The sequence below is a fragment of the Boleophthalmus pectinirostris genome, unplaced genomic scaffold (assembly GCF_026225935.1).
Source record: "Boleophthalmus pectinirostris isolate CB_2022bp ecotype Guang Dong unplaced genomic scaffold, ASM2622593v1 HiC_scaffold_5, whole genome shotgun sequence".
Taxonomy (NCBI): Eukaryota; Metazoa; Chordata; class Actinopteri; order Gobiiformes; family Gobiidae; genus Boleophthalmus; species Boleophthalmus pectinirostris.
Genome location: NW_026571404.1, coordinates 32,571,545 through 32,595,858, shown reverse-complemented (window position 1 = coordinate 32,595,858; position 24,314 = coordinate 32,571,545). Strand labels below are relative to the sequence as shown.

Here is a 24,314-nt window from a genome sequence, read left to right as displayed (position 1 = left end):
ATTTTATCTACAAGGGAAATAATTTGGACACAGTAGCTCATACATCACAATATAATATAATAACAAAGAGCAAAAATATAATTGTTAATAATAAATTCAAAATAAAAAATAAGAAGAGACTGGTGACAAATAAGGCATAATTATACAAATACAAATTTATGCAGAAAAAAAGTACTAGGAAACAATGTATGTAGCTATATATAGCTATGATACCAGATAAGATACACATTATATATGTGATTACTACATTGATTACTGCAGTCACAATATTTCTGGAATAATTTAATATTTTATTTTTATAGTATGCAGTTTTTTTAGAGTGTAAGTCTTGTTTTATTGGTCAAACTGTGTCTGAAATGCAAAGCCTAAACCAGGCTCAAAAATACTACTGAGAAGATAATGATTAAAATCTGACTTTTTGAACATTTCAAGGTGCTCTATATAACTTTTATGGTGATGGTGGTGGGGGGCCAGGGGGTCATGTAATCAGAACACATGTACTCGATTAAATGCAATAAAGTTTAGTGCCATGCTTTGGAACATTCACAGTAAGAAAGCATGAGTTTTTCAGCTATAAAACACGTGTGACTGAATAAATGCAAGACAGGTACGCTTAATGCGATATAGTGGAAAATTTCAGGCAAAGCAGTATTGTCTCTATGAGTACTGACATAATCTTTAAAGATGGTATAGAATATATAACTCATATTTAACTACTTTTGACAGCTATAAACAGGCTTAGATTTTGTTACCTGTACTGTTACTACAATTTGTATTATTTGAAATTAGAGAAATACTTCTGTCCTCCACTAAAATGTCCTTCAGGGTTCTATTTTACCTTTTACATCTTGTACAGAGATTGGGCCCGTTGAAAGGTCTTCTCATTTTAAAACACTACAATACCACAAGCAGTTACAAAATGAAGTACGTGCCAAATACTTCTCCACCTCTAACAGTTCTTGTAATGATGTGTCAGTGCTGGTTTAAGTACAAGGCAGCCACGTTTCTGTGACTAATGTAAACAGTACAGCCTGCTGCAGTAATAAAACTTCTTATGTGTGTACTTCCTGTCAGGTGGCTCAAATAATCACCCAAAGTACTGCACTGGACCATGGTAAAAGTACTCTGTAAAGGCCAATATACAGGAGAATGGCACATCTGGATTCAATCAGGTTAAACCAAATGTCTAAGTCATTGTTTTTGTAGGACTTTTACATTATGTATTATTTTTAAAGGCCCTATATTACACAAAATTGACTCTGGAGTTGGAGTTGTGTTTTGTTTCATTCACACATGTTTGAGTAAGACTTTATTATTAGTCTGTACATTTCTGAAGCTCAAAATGCTCTGTTACACCTTATGTCATGAAGTGATAGTTTTCAAGTTAATTACCAGCAACCTTTTACCTTTTTTCAGTAGAGATTAGCTATTCCAGGTCTGAAATTATCCAAATTATTCTAGTGAAGTATGTATGGAGTTTAAAAACACAGTGGAGCACTTCCTGTATTACCACATGACATCACAAAGTGGAACAGAGTGTTTTTGTTTTGAGAGAACTCAGCCTAAATATGCAGGTTATTAAACATGTATGAAGTAAACAAAACACAACTCCTAGTATTATTTTTGATGAGGAAACAACATTATAACATAGATCACAAAACAGCGTCATAGGGGCCCTTTAAATTGATAAGTGGTCCCTAATTTAAAATGGATGTACACGCAGGCTACATGAGGATGGTAAAATTTCCCATGTAAGTAATGAAATGCAGATGTTTCACGGTGGTTTAAGGCTATTAACTGCAATTGCTCGGCCTATCCACATGAAACAGAAACTGACTAGAGTCTAATTCTCTGCCAACGGTAATTAAGCCCAGTTGAACATTTTTCTCTAGTAGTAAAAGTTTGCGGTATTCAAACACACACACTTGATGGCAGCGACCGGAAAAAAGCATTAGACAGATATAGGACATCAGGGGGACTTTATGCTGCTTTTAAGGGCCCATGAAATAGTATGATAATAAAAAGGTTAATTCAACAGTCTGACCTTCTAATTAGAAATGAGTTTTAGTGATATCCACAGTTTTATAGACTCATACGGCAAAAACAGGAGCTTAAATTTAAAGACTTATCAAGGTTTGTTCCTAATTTTAAACTAAATTAATTGTTATTTTCAAGTCTAGATTTATTATGGTAATATTAAAGGTGCACTTTTAATATCAGGCACCTCTCCTGCTGTGTCTCCATGGGGAAAGACAAGTTTTATACCATACTGTGGAATATTTCAAGGAAAGCTGTAACATCTCCATGGAAACAAGCCTAGTTCATCGGCTCTGGCTCCAATTCACTTCATATTGAGAAATTGTGCCCCTCTCTTTGTGACTGCTGCAGAGAGCCTCGTCATTTTGGTCTTAAAATGGGCGTATTATAGCCTGATTCATCAGCTGGTTTCACTTTGTAGACGGTAGATGGTTTGTCTGACCTTGCAGTGTTAGAATTCATTTGCTTGATGTTAGGCAGGTACTTTTTTCATTTAACCAATCGCTGCTATTTGGTTGTCATGTATGTAATGCGCCGCTAACAGAGCTAAATGGTTTATTAAGCTTTTTCCAAATCCCGTAGGAAGAAGGGCAATAATGTCTTTCCCCTTGATAAAATTCACCAAACATTGTCTTTGTTCTGGCTTTAAATCCTCGATCTTGGGAATCATAGACAACATAGAATATATGGCTCTTCTCTGATTGGCTGGTGCCCGAACTCACACTTCCGAGGGTTTTACGAACTGTCTAGTGTATTTTGATTCCTGAGAGAATTCCTGGAGAGAAATGAAATTGAGCTGAGGCACTAGGTGGCGTATTAACCCACTCTACATGATCCTGGTGTTTTTATTTTGCTATTTTGTCCATAATTGAATTCTTGTTCCTTATATAGAACTCAGCTCTAAATTCACACTTCACTTTTAACCTCATGAGCACTATGGCTGACGTCACACTCCCTTTTCCACTCTCTACCAAAAGAGTTACATAGTGCACCCTTAATTTGAATGTGTGAAAATTGTTTGTAGAGTAAAAGCAGAAATGCATTCAGTCCTTTTGTACAGTCAAACTATTATCGAGCGAGAGCCTTTATTTGTCTCACACTGGGGAAATTGCAGTGTTAAAAGAAACAGCTCAACAACAGCAGGAGAATAGCAAACACACAATCAAAATCAAGGAAAATAACTCTAAATAGACTTAACAAGAGACATAAAATAACAGGAGGGTAAAGCTGTAAGGCTACAAAACTAGTGTGTACAAGTGCAGTGCGTCATATGAACAGAATAAACAGGAGGTGAAGTGTCTTTGGTCAGACCAGTAATGATTCATAATATAGTTCAGTGCTTATGACCTAATCTCTATTGAACCTGGGAGTCATAATCATCACATGCTCATTATAATGTCATACTGGCCCTGCACTTCATCTGAGAGTCAAATTAAGCATGCACTGACATCATCGCTAAGCACGAATGCCTTTAAGTCTTTATAAAAAAAATAAAAAGATAGCTACAATTTAGAATTTCAGTAATAGAAATGTCAGTTTATACAATACAAATACAAAATTCTACTCTCAAATTTGTAGTAAAATGCTGTATATGTGTAGCTAAAATGAAAAACTATTTTGGTTCCCTCATATTTATGTGATTGCATTCTAAAAGAGGAGTCACACAATTTAGCAAAGAGAGGGGAGACTAAAAACAAGACTGAAACTTTTAAAATATGTTTATATATTGTTTTTGGCAATTATGGCATTTTCCAAGCGATAAAAGGTAACATAGTAAGGTTATGTGTTAGAAGTTTAGAAGTAATTAAAAAAATAAACAAACTTTTTTTTTTTTTTTTTTTTTTATTCATTTGCAGCATTACAAAACAGAAACAAAACATAAACCACGACTACATGGGTCATGACAGGAAGGGTCCGAACTGAAACAAAGGTACCAAACGCATGAGCAAAAAGTTTGCATTGACAACTCCACTCACTGTACATATAAGAGACAAAATATTAATTAAAACAAACAAAACTCAATGTACAAATAATCAACTCCAGAGCTCTGTATTTTCCAAAATAAACAAACAAAAATAAACAAACTTTTAAAGGGTCTATATTGGCTCTGAAAGTAGAGTTATATCTAATGCCTCCTCGTTATAGTGTAGTATTGACCCCTGCACTTCATCTGAAAGAAATCTGTATCAGGCTCTCCTCTGACCCTCTCCTCTTCTCTCACCCTCAGGAGTGCGTCTGGCGACACCAAAGAGGAGGGCGGCGGGCGTGACTCCAAACCCCGCTCTCTGCGCTTCACCTGGAGCATGAAGACCACCTCGTCCATGGAGCCCGCCGACATGATGAGGGAGATCCGCAAGGTCCTGGACGCCAACAGCTGTGACTACGAGCAACGCGAACGCTTCCTGCTCTTCTGTGTCCACGGCGACGCGCGCCAAGACAACCTGGTGCAGTGGGAGATGGAGGTCTGCAAGCTCCCGCGGCTCTCTCTCAACGGGGTCAGGTTCAAGCGGATATCGGGCACGTCCATCGCCTTCAAGAACATCGCCTGTAAGATCGCCAACGAGCTCAAGCTGTGACGGGCTGAGGCGGCGGGCGCGGGGTGGCGGCAGGTGATGGCGGCAGGTGATGGCAGGTGCGCGCGGGGGACTAGCTCTACGTCACTGGATTTAGCGTAACAAGGAGAAAGAAAAGAAGTAGTGCTCGCCGGGTGCTTTGTGAGGTGGGAGGGTCTGCTGGCGGTTTCAAAAGGAAGTAGGAGGATAGACATGACATACATAGATAAACATAGAACATTTCTTTGCTTTTGTCCCAAGAAATTTGAAAGTAAGTGGTTGCTTAAATCCATCCAAATTGATATATTAAAGGCCCCATTTACATTATTTTCTGATCCATGTAATAATGTTGTTTCCTCATCAAAAACATACCAGGAGTTTTGTTTCATTCACACATGTTTAACACACAAACCCTGCTTATTTAGGCTGAGTTCTTCTCTCAAACAGAAAACATCTTGTGATGTCATGTTGTAATACAGGAAGTGTTTTACCATTTTTTTAATGGCATACACGTTCACTAGAATAATTTGAATAATTTCAGACCTGGAATTGACCATTGTTACTGAACTAAAGGTAAAAGGTGGCTGTTAACTACCTTTTTTAACTTTAAAGCAGTAGTTATCTAGCCAGGCTGGCGCCACCTAGTGCCTCCACTCAATTTCATTTCTCTCCAGTGACTAGGTCAGGAATCGAAATAGACGTTTTGCAAAAACCCCGGAAGAGCCAATCAGCGAAGAGCCATACATTCTGTGTTGTCAACAATTCCTGAGATCGAGGATTTAAAGCCAGAATAAAGAGAATGTTTGGTGAATTTTATCAAGGGGAAAGATGTTATTGTCCTTCTTTCTACGGGATTTGGGTAAAGCTTAATATACCAGTTAGCCCCATTAGCGGTGCATTACATACATGACAACCAAATAGCAGCGATTGGTTAAATGATAAAAAGTACCTGACAACCGCTGAGCGAACAAATTCTAACACTGCGAGGTCAGACGATTTCTACGAAGTGAAACTGGCTGATGAATCAGGCTATTAATTATCAAGTTACCAGCTACCTTTTATCATTAGTTTAGTAGAGATTGGAAATTACAGATCTTAAATGATTCTAGTGAAAGTGTATGGCTTTAAAAGCACTTCCTATATATTACCACATGACACGACAAGGTGGAAGAGAGTATTTTGAGCTTTGGTGATGTAGACAGACTAAAAATAAAGGATCACTTAAAAACAAGACACAGGTCCAGGTATGTTTTTGAAGACTTAACAATATTCTAACATGGCTTAAAGCTCATAATTTTGCGTCATAATATATTATCGCAAAGCTCCCATACAATTTGACCACGTAACCCACACACTGAAAAACCACCGCCGCAGACGTGCCAAATAAAACGCCCGGCGAGCTCATCTCAGCACTGAAGCTCCTCCACGCACACGCAGACTTCAGCTCGTGCAATACCGGCCACGAATGTACTGTAAAGAAGACGGTAACTCTGTGTGAGAGGACCCAACCACTCCCCCCTCCTCCTCCTCCTCTTCTTCTTCTTCCTCCACCGCCAACCACACAACAACCGCCCCCCTTCAACCGCCCCCTCCTCTTCCTCCTCCTCATCTACACATGCAGTATGCAACTCCAACCACGGCCCATTCCGCAATAAGGATTTCAGACGGACATTTTGTTTTTTTTTCGAAAAGCGCTCTCTCTATCTCTCCTCTCGCTGAGTAACCATTAAAAGTACTAAATTAGCCGCTTTTTTCACAGTCTGTGGTAAGTATATAGATCAGGCTGGAGCCCCCATACTAAAACTATGTAAAAAGAGAAGTGTACTGTATGCATTAACATCTGCAGGTACTGTAATTGTATATTGGTTTGCGTTATGTACAGAAATCATTGTCAATATTTGTTAATGTTTTTTTCCTAATATTGTTGATGTCTCTTATCCTTTTTGGTCTGTGAGTTTTAAAATTTTTTTTTTTTTTTTTTTTTTTTAAAGAGCCACCACATGGAAATAGTGTTTTCAATTTTATTTAAAGAGCACTAAGTTATTTTGTGAAAGATGAAGCCTTTTCGTTGACTTTGTTTGCCTATAGAGAAAAACACTACATTGCACCGTATAGACTGATCAGTGGGATGGGTTGAGCGGTCACTTTATGTTGTTCTTCTCGGCGCTGGGCCCACTGGAATTGCACAAGTTTTCCAGGTGAAGCGCACGGACGTGAGGACGCGACCATGTTTTCTCTTATGTTTAATTAAATCCTCAATGACACAGAGAAAATGGGCCAATCCAGTCTGCTGTATAAGGACCCCCTAATAAAAAATAAAAAAAACATTTAAAGAACATATGACAAGTTTTGAATGTTTTTCTAATTATGACTTGGTTTGGTGGGTTAGTACCAGGGCAGTAGATGAGACGAGGACAAAAGGGTCAGTAGTCCCGGGCCCCAGGGGCTTCGAATTGGACCCTGTTCCTATTCATTTATATTAGCAGAGGGCTCGTGTGATGTGTCTTGCCCGGGTTCCCCAAATTTCTGTGAACGGTCCTGGAAAGTACCATAGACTGTACATATAATTGGACATAGCTAAGATACTATCCACAGCATGGAGGCGCTTCTGGCTCCATCATCTGTTTTTAATTGACTTTACATTGAAAAAAGATCACCCCTCTTTTTGTAACTGCTGCTGTGAGCCTCGTCATTTTGGTTTTAAAAAGTTTGTGTTAACCCGTTCTACATGAATCTGATGTTATTTCACTATTTTGCCTGTAAATAAATTCCTATTCCTAGTAGGGAACTGGCTCCAAATTCACTTCTATAATTACAAGCCTCAGTGAGCTTCATTTGACTGGAGCTGAATGCTTTGGGTGATGTTACACTCCTTTAGTCCTTTTTTTTTTTTTTTTTTTTTTACAAAGTCTGATTTTTAAAGGATCTGACTCTTGAAAATGCACCATGACAGAGAATCACGTGTCTGAGATTGTTTCAAGCAGTTTGTTTCTCATGATTCTTAGCAACAATGTTTCTGATTGGACAAAAAACCTGCCAGTAGCTTCTGTATTCGTTATTAAACAAGAAAATGCTATGTAAAATGAATAGATTATATTTTAGTTCATTTTTTACCTTATTTAGCACCTTTTACGACACAATGCACGTGATGTGAAGAGCGTTTATTTGACAAGAATACATTAAAATCCAGTGCAGGCCCTTTCTGTTATCAGATGAGTGAGTGGAGTGGTTGGGGAGGTTTGGCTGGAGTCCTTGTAAACAGACTGGTTTGGCCCTGGCCCATGCAGCGTGACTGTGCAGGTACTGGTGTATCCTCACTCGTGTTCATTCTATAATTTCAGACAGTTTTCTTGTATTTATTCCATGACATTGTAACGTGCTGCTTTGTAGAACTGAGGCGTGCACTTTGTCGGAGAAAATAAAAGGATTTTATTTGTTTGTATTTATTGGAGCTCTTTTTCACATTACAGGTTTTCTTATGTTACCACTGATGGTGTTCTTAGATAGGTACAGCATGTAACTCTCTGGAGGAGGCACATCTGTATGATTCCATGGAAACAAAGTTAAAGCCATACTTTGGAACATTCTCCATGGAAGATTATAGCCAAAGAAACATTTCATGGAAACAAACAAAAAGAGGCTCTCCTCCAGGCTAAATAACAAACAGGTCTGTGTAGATGCAAGCCCTTCTTTCAGTGCAATGAACACATCCAAAACAAAATGAAATAAACAAACAAAAGTAGGTTTTATTTTAGTCTATTTTTGGGCTACAAAGTTACATTCTGTGGTTTTAAGATTGACTTAAATCTTCATTATTCTCACTGGACTGTATAATCTTGACATTTGTAGTTCAAATCGAATTACAACATATAAATAAACAATGTGTTTCCTTGATAGGCCACAGAACCACAAATAGAATCCAACAGGACTTCCATGTTCTGCCTGAAGGGGGAGCTGTAAGGTCAGATGACTCATGATAACTTCTACTCTTACATCTTTCAAATGACACACTGGTAATCTGTTTTACTGTTTCTTTTGATTCATTTTGATATCAAACATGTAGATGCATATTACACAGCAGTGGTTCCTAAAGTGGGACCAGGGGCATTGCAGAGGGGCCCCCAAATGTCCCCACAGCTAACATAAAAGAAATATTTGTTTACTATACTACTTTATCTTAGTATTAAACCTACATGCACTAGTATAATTATATTGCTTTAGTACAGACATGTCTAACTTAGGCCCAGGGGCCAAATTCGGCCTGCGATATAATTATATTTGGCCTATGAGATCACATCAAATATGTATTAGAGCTGGCTCGCTAGCTACAGATAGAGACATTATTTATTTAAAATGTTATTATTTTATATTATGCTTGTTCTGGATTCAGTGTTTAAGCAAAACTATTATTAAACATTTATTTTAATGAGTTAAAGTTTAACATTACATATCTCAAAAGAAAAGAAAGCAGACTGATGTTGAAATGTTTCAGTAAATATTTAGTTTGGCCCACGACTTAGTCCCAGTTTTTAATTTCGTCCCTCTGTGAATTTGAATTTGACACCCCTGCTTTAGTAGTCAGGCTGGCGCCACTTAGTGCCTCTGCTCAATTTCATTTCTCTCCAGCAACTAGGTCAGGTCATCCAATCATTTTAATAGACCATGCATCAAATACATCAGACGGTTTGCAAAAACCCCGGAAGTGCAAGTTCGGGCTTCAGCCAATCAACAAAGAGACATATATTCTGTGTTGGCAATGATTCCCAAGATCGAGGATTTAAAGCCAGAATAAAGAGATTGTTTGGTGAATTTTATCAAGGGGAAAGACATTATTGTCCTTCTTCCTACGGGATTTGGGAAAAGCATTAATATACCAGTTAGCCCCGTTACTGGCGCATTACATACGTGACTACCAAATAGCAGAGACTGGCTAAATGAAAAAAAAAAGTACCCGCCTACCATCGAACAAATGAATTCTAACACTGCGTGGTCAGATGGGTTCTACGAAGTAAAACCAGCTGATGAATCAGGCTACTGCTTTAGTATTTCTAAGGAAAAAATATGGCCTTTTCTGTTAAATGTAGTGTAAATAATTATTGGGACACCCCTCAATAGGAGAGGGCCACGGCACTGCAGACTTTGGAAATGGCTCTTACATAGTCCAGACCCGAAAAAAAGATTACAGAATCCATGATGTAAACCTTTATTGACTTGAACAGTATAATATTAATAACTTAACATTTTAACATGACGTAATGGCTTGTTAGTTAAGATAACATTCTCTGAAGTGTCTAAAAATAGTTGGTAGGGTGCTCTGAAGTTTGTCCATACATTCTTTGTAAAACCACTGTTCAATACTTTATACACATACAAACCATTCACAATAAGCATTTAAACATGGATTGTGTAACTTTTCTGGTGGAGGGTCCTGTCACCTGCTTGTTTCTATGCATGTCTTTGCTCTGTCTGGAATGTTCCACAGTATGACATTAAATAGCTCTACTGTATTTATTCAATTACAAGTGGTTTTATAGCTCAAAAATACCTAGAAAAGCAGACATTCTGATTGTGAACGGGGTTTGGTTTTGTCTCCACAATGACAGAAAGGTTTAATGCCATACTGTGAAACATTCCAGACAAAGTAATAACATTTCAAGTTTGAAAAGCATTCAACAGACCTTCCGCCTGAAAAGTTACACAATGCACCTTTAAGTTCCAAGAATATCCAAATACAAGTTAACATTCTTTCGACCTACAAATATGGCCTTTGTCGTGGTCCCATTATAACTTACAAAAAAGATCATTTAAACATGATTAAGACAGGAAAATGTAAACATCTCATTTTGGCAGATCTCCTCAAAGGGGTTAAAAAGTCTGTTCTCAACCTCGGTACATAAATACGAGATTACAAATGTAGAAATCTTCAGTCATTGCAACAGTAGCGGTTAAACAGGACTAAATGATGACTACTGGCCAATGCTAATCGAATCTATATTGGTCCTATGTCATGCATGGTCCAGCTCAATTTGAAAATGAAAGGCGTATTATGGAACTTTTCTATGTTATGTTCCACAGTATGGCTTTAAAATGATCCATCTTCCTTTTTTTTTTCAATACATGTATGTTTATATATTGTAATTGTGCACAGAACTGACCAGTAACTTGGCTTGTCTCTGTGAAGATTTATGATTTTAATGCCATACTGTGGAACATTTCAACAAATTGATAACATCAGAAAAGTTGCATACCGCACCTTTAAAGAGTAACTCACCTCAAAACATGTCCATTTATAATAATAGTTGTGTAGAAAGACATATTACTGTATATTCTGCATATGAAGTGTACACTGTGAGGTGAAATATTACAAGCACTTTTCACTTGTAATGATTATGGCTTTTAGGTTAAATGGAAATTAAAATACACTTTCTCGTAACATAAATATTATATACAGCGCATTACTCAATCCTTCACCAAAATAACAGATATGTGCTTGCAACATTTCACTTTGTGTGTACTAAAAGAATTGCTGTATAATGTTTTTAGATAATTATAAGTGCACTATGTAACTCTGGTTGGGGGTTCATCATTGCTCTGCCTGAAATGTTCCACAGTATGACATTAAACAGCTCTACCTTACATTTATTTCCTTAACTAACGTAACTCGGCGTGGTTTGGGCTCCATGAAGATAAAACGGTTTAATGCCATACTGTGAAACATTCCAGACAAAGCAGTAACATCTCCACAGAGAAAAGCATTTGATGGACCTTCCACCAGAAAAGTTACATAATGCACCTTTAGCACGATGTATGCTGACAAAGAGTAGGTAAATTAAGGATGTTAGCTCCTCCTCACCTGGTTTGTGCTCTGGTCCCAGTCCTGTCTGGATTATAGTGGAATGATACTGTACACTGTAGGCAGTTTGTCTTCTTCTTGTTTGTCTTAATGTTCAGGGGCCACTTTTCCAGGACTGTGAAGCTTTGGTCGTGGTCGGAGGAAGGTGTGAGCTTGTGGGTGAGTTACTCTTTAAAGTGCATATGACAAGTTTTTCTGTATTTCTAAAAAGGAATGCCTCTGTGCTGTGTCTATATCAGCACAAAATTCCTCTGAAAATAACAGGGAATTACAGCTTTCCTTAAGGTCGGATTTTGTTTTTGATTTTTTGGCCCATTAAACAATCGGGCATGTTAAAGCAGGGCTTGGTCACATCCACGGAAGTAACTAAGATCTGGAAGATGAACCCACGATGGCGGTGTGTTGTTGTCAGTGGCCTGTGCTCAATGGCGCAAAGAGCTTAAAAAGTTTTTTCTTCCGCATTTCTTCCTGAGTACTGGCCTCACGCCGCCCAGTGTGTGAGAAACACGTAGTTCTGACCAATCAGAGTGCTGGCTGCTAGACTGGAGCCAGGGCGGACTCAGAGCGGGGCTTTTATGATTTAAAAATTCTAAAAAGCTGTCGATGCCCTGTCAGCTGAACACATGGGCTGGAGCTCCTGGGAGCTGTAGCACCTGGAGCGACCACTAGTCAGTCTCGCACAGAGACAGAGGGGGAGTGTCTTATCCAGTTCTTATTAAAGATCCATGGTCACATCTGCTGCCTGTGTCCAACCAGGAAGTAAAATTATAACTTCACAAAAAATTTCTAACTACAGACAACTAGGTATATTCTTTTTGCAAAGTAAATATATTAACTATGTTTTAGTGGAATTAGTCTAACCTGTCTCGTTGGCTGCAAAAGTTTAGTAAGTCCAGTTGTTTTAATTACATTTCATGATAACATCTTACTCCTGGACGAACTGCTTCAATGAACCTGCCATATGCACTTTAACATCTCTGTGGCCATTTCAGTTGTTAACATTGACATTATGGATCATGCACTGATATGAACTGACTTCAGTCTTTCGAGTTAAACCCTCTCCCAGTCACATGTCCTCACACTCCTCACACTCCTTCAGTTGCTCAAATCGATCACCAGATGCTCGTAGATCTGAGTTTTCCCTTTAAAACTGGAGGCCAGGAGGAACTGCCTGTTGTCTATGGAGACCGGGTGAAATGCTCGGGGCGCTTGGATATTCAGCTCCTGGAAGTGAACAAACTCTCCCTTCTTTGGATCCCAGCGGTACACCTGCGTAAAGGAGTAGTCACTGCCCAGGATGGCGTACTGCCAGTTGCCCACAGAGAAGGGCTGGAACACCATGGACCCTCTGGATGGCATTGTCTGGAGCTCTCGGAACAGCGCCCCATCCCACCGCATCACCTTGGAGTCACCTATGGACAAGAATATCAAATGTTCATGTTAAAAATGCATTGTGCCACTTTTCTTCATGGAAATGTTATTGCCTGGAATGTTTTACAGTATGGTATTTAACCTTTCTATCTACATGGAGACCAAACCAGACTAAGTTACAGGTCCGATCTGTGGAAAGGCAACCCTGCTCACAGTCAGAATGTCTGTTTTTCTAGGTATCGTTGAGCTCTAAAACCACCATAATAAAAGAAAGGTACTGATGTTTAATGTCATACTGTGGAATGTCCCAGGCGGAGCAATGACATACACTACCGTGAAAAGTTTTAGAACACCATACTTTTTCCAGTTTTTTACTGTTTGCTGTTTACTGTTGACCAAAACGTATTCTAAACTTTTGATTCATGAAAGTGTCCACCTTTGACAGATATAACAACTGAACACACTCCTGGCTTTTTACAACAGAAATCAAATATTCTTCAGAAAGTTCTTCTCAAGTCTGTTGCAGAAGTTCCATAAATGTGTGACACTTGTAGGTTGCTTCACTCTTCTGTTGAGTTTAAGTCTGGACACTGTGCTGGACACTCCATGTTTTCAAGCTTTACCATCTAGTTCTTTTTTCCTGAGGTAGTTTTGGCAGAGCTTGGACTTGTGTTTTGTATCTTTTATCTTTTTTTTTTTTTAACCTCTATCTGTTCAGTTCTTACCTTTGTAACATTTTTAGCTCTTCATTGGACTTGCACAACTTGAATTGCAATAAATAACTGGAAAAATTAGGGTGTTCTAAAACTTTTGACTCTTAGTGTATCCATAGAAACAAGCAGTTGATGGACCCTCTACCAGAAAAGTTACACCATGCACCTTTAAAGGGCACATATACACAATTTTCTGAAGTTTGTTACAGTTTCCTCCTCAAAAACATCGCTGGAGTTGTCTTTTGTTTCATTCACACATATTTAACATATTGAGTTCTTCAGGAATTGCCACTCTCTACTAAACTAAAGGTAAATGGTATCTGTTAACTTTAAAACTATCGCTTCATGACATCACAAAGTGGAACGCAGCAATTTGATCTTTGGAAATGTAGACAGACTAATAATAAAGAGTTACTCAAACATGTGTGAATGAAACAAGACACAACTCCAGGGATGTTTTTGATGAGGAAACAACATTATAACGGGCCATAAACCTCATAATATAGAACTTTTTAATTCTTATGATAATATTGTGACCTGAATAATCCCAATTACAGATCAACAGATAATCCTACACCTACCTATGAACCTGGTCAGGCAGATGAAGAGGTCGGAGTTCACTTTAAAATGTTTCACCGCGTACACATCCTCCATCTCTGGTATATCTGTACGTCTGTCAAACAGCTTGGTCCCTTTGTTCCACTGGTAGATCACTGGTCTTTGGGAGCTACTGGACAATATGAGGTGAGGCTTCGAGGAGATCTCCATGAATTCCACATCTGTATCTCTGTACCAAGGATGGAGGGACTGATGAGAGTAGAAACCATTGCCGTTCCACTTGTAGATGGTGGTGGAACCGGCTTTGGAGCTGTCAGCGATCACGAAGAAGGATTCCCCGTCAATCTTGAAGGTCTCCACGTCGTTGGGTTTACGGATCTTCAGAATATCGATGCCCTGGAGTTTGATGAACTTGTTGGCGGATGTGTCACGTTTGTAAATGTGAGAACCGCCGAACAGCTGAGCCACGATGATGAAGAGCTGGTTGTCGATGATGAGCGGCTTGCAGATGACAGTGGAGGTGCCTGGTGCAAAACAAAAAAAAAATTATTTGTTTTTTTTATATGTAACAGATGTCCAGTTCACCCACATACTCTACCTCTAAAAATGGGGACTGTGTCAATGAAAAAATTACGCAAAATTGTGTTGTCATACAGGTGCCTAATACCAGTGGCTGTACCTATTTTTCCAACAGAATGCATACTTTTTCTTGATATATAATGGTATATATTATGTTAAAAAGTATGTGAGAATTTATGTCTGAAAATCCTTAGATAAAAAAATGCACTTCACTCCACAATCCCACTATCTGTGCAGTCAAACAAGGCCATGCACATCGACAAACAGCTTCATTCTTTCTCTGCCCTCGCACTATGGGCTTCTTGTCAATAAAATGTATTTTCTGGAAAGTAAACAACCCATTTTTGGACTGTTTTGAGTAAAACATCTGATGTAATAAATGGCACAAACACTGCCTGTGTTTCCTTGGACTGCGCTCATGTGATCATCAAGATAAAATAAAAACTGCAGGGATTCTCACATCTCTTTAGACCAGATGCTCATGCCAAGCCCATGGACAATAACGGATTTGTTTTGACTCATTTTGTTGTGCTGCTACTTTTGGAGAGTTGGGCAGTAGTTTGGACAATACTGAGCAGTTGATCACATAAAAATGCTGTTGCTGTGGGCATATGGGTTTTATTGCAGTGTAATTGATTGTAGAGTGGATCCTGTGGTCATAAAGTGTTAAAGGGGATCGATCAAGACAGTTCCTTTGGCTGGTTGGAGCGCATCTGGGCTAAGCTTCATTTTAGTTCATAAATAAAGTGACATGAGTAAAAGGGGGGGGGGGCATCCCTGATTCACCTCGTCTCCTTAGTCAATCATCTTGACAACAATGTTAAAATGTTTTTTGAACTTTGAATGGACTGGCCCCACAGTACGTCTCGGACCTCATCCAGATTTATACCCCTGTGCGTGCTCTGAGGTCTGAGGGCCAGCTCCAGCTTTTGGCGCCTAAGACGAGACTTAAAACCGGGGGGACAGAGCCTTCTCTGTGGTTGGCCCTAAACTCTGGAACGCTCTGCTCCTTCATGTTTGAACAGCCCCCACAGTGGAGGGTTTTAAATCTCATCTTAAGACCCACTTTTATTCTCTGGTTTTTAACACTGTGTGTGTGTGTGGTCCTCTGTGTGTGTGTTGTTTTTTTTTTTTTAAATGTATTTTTATTGGTTTTATTTATTTATTGCTATTCTATGATTTTGCTCTTATTTTATTTTACAGTTTTTATTATTTTAAGACTAGTGTGATTATTTTAGTAGTATATTTTATCATTTTATTATTATTGTTATTATTATGTATTGGTGCAGCACTTTGGAAACTGTTTGTTTGTGAAATGTGCTATAGAAATAAAGTGGATTGGATTGAAAATGCAGCAAAATACAGTTAATACTTCTGGGTAAGCACCCCCAGACCCCTCTATATTTCATAGGATACATGTAGCTCTTTAACTAAATAATGTTCTGTTCTGCTGGACACTGTCAGTGACTTTTCACAGTAAAATAGTCTGGCGGCTGCTGCTTTAATCTGGTAGAATCTCAAATTATAAGTGTAAAAAACTGTGTACATCCACTAACAGTCCTAAAGAAAAAGACGTAACTGGAGTTGGGACGAGCCAAAATCTCACTCTGAGCTTTGGTGAAAAGTTGCCTGCCCCGATTGGCTTTGAGATACAGTGCTAGCCAGTGCACTGCTGTGTTGAGTTATGACATCCACTTAACAGTCTCAAAGGCGTCATTTCCAAAGACTATATTTTGTGTTGAATTGCTATGGTGACAATCCCATTCCATCAACATTCCATCACTACAAAACTCGTGGCTATTCCTGTGCTAAACAGAATATGGTTCTTGTCTGTTCTGACTCACTGTTGATGTCATCGTAGTTCCTGAAGACCATCTCCACATGGTCCCACTCTAAGAAGGTGCACTTCCCGATGAAGGGCTGAGCAAACACCACGTACTGGTCCTGTCCGAAGCTGAAGGCCTCCACAGAGATGGACTCAAACTTCAGACTCTGGTACGATGCAAACTCTGCAACAGAAGAGATCTTTAGGGTCTATGGATAAACTCCACTGGAACGCAAAATCAGATCCACTATTAACCAAAACGATAATAATGCAGATGCTCAGTTTGGTGCATTATTCATTCACTCCACACTAAGTGGTTTACATGTCCAGCCAGAACCATATGCTTTGAAAAAACTTTACAAAAACAAGTAGATCTGGAGCCATATCCTGTCTCCATGATTTCAGAGGGCGTCATTGACAGATGGATTAACTAATCAGAGAGAAGCATGCTCGGTTTGCATCAAAAACAAACACGCTGCTTACACATAAAAAAGGAGAAACAAGGGACTGAGAAACAGTGTGGATTTTCTCAGAATCGGCAATCAAAGCACCAAACTATTACTTATCTCAGGTAAAAGAACTTATATATTTTGTTCTGAATGTTACGAGAACTGTCAAAAGGAGATGTCTTACGCATTTGCGAGACACATGATACAAATGAGTGACTGTGGCTGGATTGTGTCAAGTTTGGACCGAGGATTTTCACGCTACTTTGTCTGATTCCAGTCTCTTCTGGATTTGAACAGAATATAAAAGGGACTGGCTGCTCAGGCAACTCAGTGATCATAACTAGGCCACAGCTGCCCTGGGGCAGACTGACAGAAGCAAGGCTGCCTATCTGCAACATCAGCCCCTCTGATCACCACCAACATTCACACATACAGACATAACACCATCACTGCTCACTGTGGCACCCGACTAACCATGTACTAACCATGCCCAACCTTTCTTAGGTTAGACGGCATTAACAAGACAAAATAAATAAATAAAAATAATGTGGAAAGAGTAGACTAGACTAGACGTGCATTTCCCACACACATCAGTCCAAATACACATCATCCAAAGGAAACCCCGTTCATACTGGTGGAACACGCAAAACCTCCAACAAAAGCCCGAGCCCAGGGACCCTCTAGCTGTGAGTGGAGAGAGGATCTGACAGTCGTACCTGTGGTGATGCAGTCGAAGGATTGGGGCTGCAGGTCGTTGATCTTCTTGTCCACCTGAGAGGCTGGTCCTTTGCAGTAGATCTGGTCCACTGTGGCGTTGGTGTTGTAGATCCACTCCACCAGCCACTTGAGCTTACAGTCACACGTGAACTGGTTTCCACGGAGATCTCTGCAACACCGGGGAAGGCAATATTACTGAAATGTCTGTGTTTTAGGATGCACCTGATAGTGATAATCAGAAGGTGAGCTGAGAAAGGACTGAGTAGGTTGTGTTCACACCATTGAAGAATAAGCATAGTTTAAAATGGAGCTGGAACACAGGACAGAATTCTGTGGTGGAATTTGCTGTTTTATCAGATTGCAGACTTGCTGACCTGGTTTATGTTTAATATCTGTGCAATTACCAGGCCTATCCACATGAAACAAAAACTGGCACAACCTGGTTCAAAGTTCAACAACAAAGTTTAACTTTAAAAATATATAAAAATAAAAGTTAAATTATGTTGAGAAAAATAACTTCAGCTCTGAATTGAGACACATTATCCATCCATCGATCCACATTATCCATTGACACATTACCCATATGGGAGGTCCTTGCTAAAAGCGTTCGTAAAATGCAGAACAAAACTGAAGACTATTTGAATTTGGTTGGTTGAAGCATCACAACAGCAGAACAAACTTTAGTTAAATCCATCCAAGAAAAGCACAGACATCTTCCCTGTCCACATACGCACAGAGCGCTTACTTTCTGGATGTTTTTTTTACAAACAAAATATTACATATTGATTTATTGTTGTTGCCATGTCACTAACCTAAATTACTCTTACAGCCAGTGCACTCCAAGATGGATTCTCGTGAGTTTGTGAAGAATCCATATTGCTGTGCAAAGTTACCATTATTCAACTTTAAACCATAAGATTACCGTATTTTCCGCACTATTGGGCGCGCTCTTAAGCCTCCAACCCCATCAAAAAACAACTGTGTGCCCCACAATCCAGAGCACCCTATACACAAATCCACTCGGGTGTTCCACCATGACTTCAGTAAACTACAAAGCCGCACCACCCGCACCGCACGCAAACACACACAGAGCAGACAGCGACCGTGCAGCGACAAACACCCGCAGCCACACTCATCACTCCACATGGATGAGGAATAGAACGGAGGAACAAACCGGAAAAGCGAGTGCAATGTGCCACTTCTAGCCACAACTGAATAACTGAGTCACTGTGAACACGCCGAACAAAGTCCAACTGACCCATCGAACTGTTGTGTTTCATTTAACGTCCGGTGCAGTTTATTTGTGAAAAAAGTTTGAAAATAGACCATTTAATGACAGTGCGTTTTATAATCCAGAGCACCTAATAGTGCGGAAAATACGGTAATATGAAAAATTTGTGGAACCTGTCCCACACAAAGAATGATAAAGCACAACAATGAATCTCCCATAGAATTAATTAAACAGGCCCCTGCTCTCAGTCTGAAATTATGACATCATCAAATTATAAACCTGAACCTATTCCTTCAAAACAATTCTTTCTGTATTATCTTGTAGACTTTATATTCCACACTCTAAAATGACGTCATTTAACCTCAAACTTATAAAAGCCACAGCCTCTAATGGAGCCATCCACATTTCATTATTAAACCTAATCTGACCACTGGCCTGACGCACAGCACACTCATGAATGTAAAAAGGCATTAAGGACGAGAGAACATCTTTCATGGGTGACAGATTACAGTCCTCTACCTCCTCTTTTTCTTCCTCCTCTTCTTTCTCCTTCTCTTGTTCCTCTTTCTCTTCTTCTGCTTCCTCCTCTCCCTCCTCCTTTTCTTTTTCTTCCTCCTTCTCCTACTTCACCTCTATGTCTTTCTTTTCTTCCACCTCCTACTCCTACTCTACCTCCTCTTCCTTCTTATCACCCTCTTTACCATCTTCCTTTTCTTTCTCCTCCTTTTCTTCCTCCTCCTTTTCCTTCTCCACCTCCTCCTCTTCTTTCTCCTCCTCCTCCTCCTCCTCTTCACCATCTCATGCAAATTTAACTACTTTATTCTGAACGCTGCGGCCGCCCACACACTTTATCAGGGCTGAGTTCCAGTGAAATAATGATACAGTCGTCTATAAATACCCCGGTGTGAAGACAGAGCTGCAGTGTCCACGTTCATTAGAGCTATCGGAGCGTTTGGTTTGGATCACAGATACGGAGATGTTACAAAAGCAGCTTCACACTTACACTTTGGTGAGAGCGTCCAGACCTTTGAACAAGTCTTTGGGCAGAGACTCCAGGTTGTTATAGGCCAGGCTCCTAGACAACAAACAGATATGGCAAATTAAAGAAGTTAAGTAAATACTGTTTTTAGTAAAGGCAAAATACTGATATGTTAGTTGTTGCTTTTGCCGGCAATGCTCCACACTAAGGAATTAAACATGTATATTCTGTTTTATTGGAAAAAAAATGTAAAAATCATGCATTCACAGTTTGAGATTTTTTTTCATAAAGTGACGCAGATGTCTGGGTTTTCGTGATCTTTCATTGGGCCATTAAACTGAGCGGCTCTCGTAGCTCTCTGTGACTCAGAAGGAGCGAGCAGACACAAACAGTCGGTCAGCCTGCAACATGCCAAAGCGCAAATGCGCATTTAACGATGACTTGGACAAGAAATTCCCCGTTTTCTGTCCCGGTCGGGACAAGTGGGAGGCCATGTGCACAGTTTGCGAGGTGAGAGTAGCTCAATGTCAAGGTCCCACCCCCGGTAAGGTGTTTCACAAACAAAAATATGGTCACCCTACTTTAATCTGATCTCTATTTTAACATAATCTTACCAGAAAGAGTTGACTTAAGTGATCTGATATGAACAGTTTTTCAGTTAGTCACTCTCACCTTTTTGTTGAAAAAAAAACAAAAAAACATGAATGCTCACATACATCACAGGCTCCTGAAAACGTGCTGTTTATATCCATTTTACATTTTTTCTTGAGTTTTCAGACTACTTAACTTTTTTGACGGTGCTTGCTAATATTGTGTCAATATTGTATTTGATATGTGAAAGCCTTTTCCTGGGATGTATTTGGCAAGAAGTAGCAGTATACTCAATGACTGAAATCCAGTGGTATTAATGAGGATTCCCATGCCCATGTTGCAAAGTGACCACAGAACAAAATAGAGAATTAGTCCTAACCACAGCCTCGCCAGTATTAAAGATGTATTATGTAATTTCCCAGGTGTTATTGCTTTGTTAGAACACCACATCACTGGCTATTCTTTTTAGCAATAAAAACATTTGTAACTGAGTACATGGGACATACTGGGCAAAGCGACGCATCTCCATGGAGACAAGAAGATAGAGGACACTCCACTAGAAAAATTACATACTGATCTTTTAAAGCTAAAAAAAAAACAAAAAAACTACTTTAAAATTTTTTTTTACTTATTTTTATTTATTTTAATGTATTTTTATTGGTTTTATTTATTGCTATTCTATGATTTTGCTCCTATTTTATTTTACTAGTTTTATTTTAAGACTAGTATGATTATTTTAGTAGTTTATTTTATTATTGTTGTTATTATTATATATTTGTGCAGCACTTTGGAAACTGTTTGTTTGTGAAATGTGATATAGAAATGAAGTGGATTGGATTGAAAGAGAGTATCATGTTATGATGTTGTTCCCTCATCAACAACATGCCAGGTTTTAGATTTGTTAATACATTGTTTTTGGCGAATATTTCATTTTCAAAACAACAAAAGGTAACATGGTGGTCTAAATATGTTATGTGTTAGTCGTTAATATCCATAGAAGTAAAATACCTCCTGTTTAAGTGAAGCCACTGGGCACTTTCTAACTTGCCTACAGACCAATTAAATATGACAAAACTTCTGACACATGCACAGCTATATTCCTCTACAAACTCTATATTTCTCTCACAAATGCAGTCTTACTTACATGTGCACTAGAGTCTTGAGGCCTCGAAAAGCGAACGGCGATATCGATTTGATTTGGTTGTTCTCGATGAACCTGAAAAAGGATCATATGAATCTGTTTTTTACTGTTTGACGTGTGAAGACCATGACTAAGTTCTGTGTCATACTCACAGATACTCGAGGTGTGGCAGGCCGAAGAAGGCATCCTCGTCTATGGACTCCAGCTCGTTGGCCGTGAAGAGCCTGTGAACAGAGGGACATGAAGTCAGTGATGAGGAGGAACTAAACTCATGTGCCAAAAAAGTATTCACAGATTCAGAATACAATTACTTCGCTAACATATATATTTCTGATACTAGGGGCCTTAAATCTCCAGCACAGATTGACATTTTGTTTTGGCCGACCTACAGCAGGGGTCTCCAATCTTTTTCCTCTGCTGAGCTACAAAAATGCCAGAGAGCTACTCATGTTAGAGGTCGCAAGAAATTGAGAAAGTAGAAGAGCTATGGCACGCTTTACCATTATCCATTTAGTGCACAAGTTAGGCATCAAAATTACACATTTACAAAGGTAACTGATCAGATTTTAGTTAGTGAGTGCAATATATATAATTCAGAAATCCCTCAGCGAGCTAATTGGAAGAGGGTGAAGAGCAATTGGTAGCTCCTGAGCTCCAGGTTGGAGATCCCTAAGGTAAACATGTTGCAAAATGGGAGAGCGTGTGAACTTGATCTGAGAACTTGTAGAATATAATTTGAGAATGTGTAGAACAAAACTTTGAACTTGTAATTGCCTATTAGAATATACGTGTGTGATGAATTTGCAGTCACAGTGAAAAAAAGACACGAGTGCTTGAAAAAAATGTGTGCACTTGCGGATTGAAATTTTCACTTGTGGAAAATATTTACACACACGGGAGAAAAATATGAATGAAAGTGCACATATTTTTTTTATATGCAAATAGGCAGTTACAAGTTCAAAGTTTTGTTCTACACATTCTCAAATTATATTCTACAAGTTCTCAAATCAAGTTTACACGCTCTCCCATTTTGCAACATATTTACCTTCATATCTAAGGTTTGTGGTAAAAAGTTGTGAGTGAAATGAATAATTTGAGGAAAATAGTCAAAATCGGTCCTACATATCAGCCCCAAAAATAGCAGCAGAACTTATCGACCCTCAGTTTCTCGGGATTCTAAACAATCGCTGTTGGCCATGAAAAAAAAAGTTAGTAACAATACGTTGTAAAAGAATGTAAGTAATTTATCTTCCACGTACATCTCAGTTTCACACTGACACAAAAGCTATATTTACACCATGATGTTCCCTTGGCAAACCATTGGCACACCATTATCTCAACTGTGGCATATTGCTGTCTAACCGGTGTCTACTGACCTTCATAGTCTCACTACTTACTTTATGAACCTCCTCCTTTGAAAGCATATTCAAAGAGGCTTGAACATTCAAAGATCATACTACGTTCTCTTTTGAAATCATACTATGTTGACTTTTCAAGTTTCTCCGGGCCCGTATTATTGATAGTAAATAAACTTCTCCTGCATAAGACATGCAGTTGGTCTCCAGCCTTTTACTTCCACTCTTTCTTGGACAAGCTGAAAATTTCCACAACATATGTCACATATGTAATGTGTTTTACAGGCCTGTTACTGCCTCTGAAGTGCTACACCATCATCATTATTTATTCACTCTATACTTGTGGTGGTATAATACTATTGTAGCCACAGCTGCCCTGGAACTGACTGCTCGAAGTGGGGTTAAGTTCCATTCTGTGCCATCAGCCCCTCCAATCACCACATTTATACTTGCATGTACCACTAACCACTGACTGTTGGTTAAGGCTATGAGGTGCCAATCCCCTAACAGAGGTACTTGGTAAAACAGTTACGCACCCCGAAATGCAGCATTCTGTAACTCAATCCATTTTCAAGCTATACTGAAAATCACCATCCTCTTGTACTATTCTGCTTTCCATCTGCGGCACATAAATAACGCAGCATGAACTCCACTCTCTTTGCCTCTCTACACTCCTCTCACAGGGGAACAGAGCAGAGAACAGCGGGCCGGTGGGACTCCTCTCTCTGCCTTCACATGTCGTCCAAATGCACCGCGAGTCTACGCCCCACGAGACCGCGCGGGGCTGAGGAATCCCCGGCACAGAACCAGGGCTCCCCGCACCAAGGAAACCCTCTGGAACGCACCTATCGTTACAGCGCAGCTCGGGTGTTTAAAGGCGACAAATATGGCGTTTGTCAGCGCAGAAAAACTAGCACAGCATGCACCAAAGTGTGACAGAAGAAAAATACAGGGAAATACTCACAGGAGGTGCAGGGCAGGCGTGTGAATAAAGCTTTCCTTCGGGATTTCTGTGAATTTGGATTTGACGAATGATCTGTGAAAACCGAAACAGAACGCAGGGTTGTAATGCGGCAAAATACGCAAAGAATGGTGTTGTTTTTTGAAGACTTACAGTGAAATAACATCTGGAGGGAAACTGCGAGGTATCAGCCCCGCACTCTCACACAGAGCGTTATCTTTGGTACATGTACACGAGTGGTGACAGCGCGGTTGCCTGGCTTTCTTCGCGCTCACACAGCTAACTCCGAGCAGTAAAAGTAGCAACCCGAGCCTCGTCAACAACACCGGCGCTTCTTTACGGCTCCTTTCCATCCTTGCACGCCGAACATGAACCGACAACGTCCCCGGAATCTTGCGCTCC

The 24,314-nt window shown here is 39.5% G+C and overlaps 2 protein-coding genes across 2 annotated transcripts in view; one reads left to right on the top strand and one right to left on the bottom strand.

Moving 5' to 3' along the window:
* Nucleotides 1-8,031, top strand: part of mark1 (MAP/microtubule affinity-regulating kinase 1) — a 113,366-nt gene extending 105,335 nt beyond the window's left edge. Inside the window, exon 19 of the mRNA XM_055162451.1 lies at nucleotides 4,265-8,031. Coding sequence (XP_055018426.1) covers nucleotides 4,265-4,613 — 349 coding nt within the window. The 3' untranslated portion in view covers nucleotides 4,614-8,031. The remainder of the gene's footprint in view (nucleotides 1-4,264) is intronic.
* Nucleotides 8,032-9,851: 1,820 nt separating this feature from the next.
* LOC110159149 (leucine-rich glioma-inactivated protein 1-like) lies at nucleotides 9,852-24,265 on the bottom strand. The gene is made up of 9 exons (XM_020923709.2): nucleotides 24,066-24,265; nucleotides 23,916-23,987; nucleotides 21,749-21,820; nucleotides 21,600-21,671; nucleotides 19,889-19,960; nucleotides 17,654-17,823; nucleotides 16,508-16,672; nucleotides 14,108-14,608; nucleotides 9,852-12,854 (listed from the first exon to the last, which is right to left on the bottom strand). The coding sequence occupies exons 1-9, from the start codon at nucleotides 24,263-24,265 to the stop codon at nucleotides 12,538-12,540; spliced, it is 1,641 nt and encodes a 546-aa protein (XP_020779368.1). The 3' UTR covers nucleotides 9,852-12,537.
* Nucleotides 24,266-24,314: the final 49 nt, after the last annotated feature.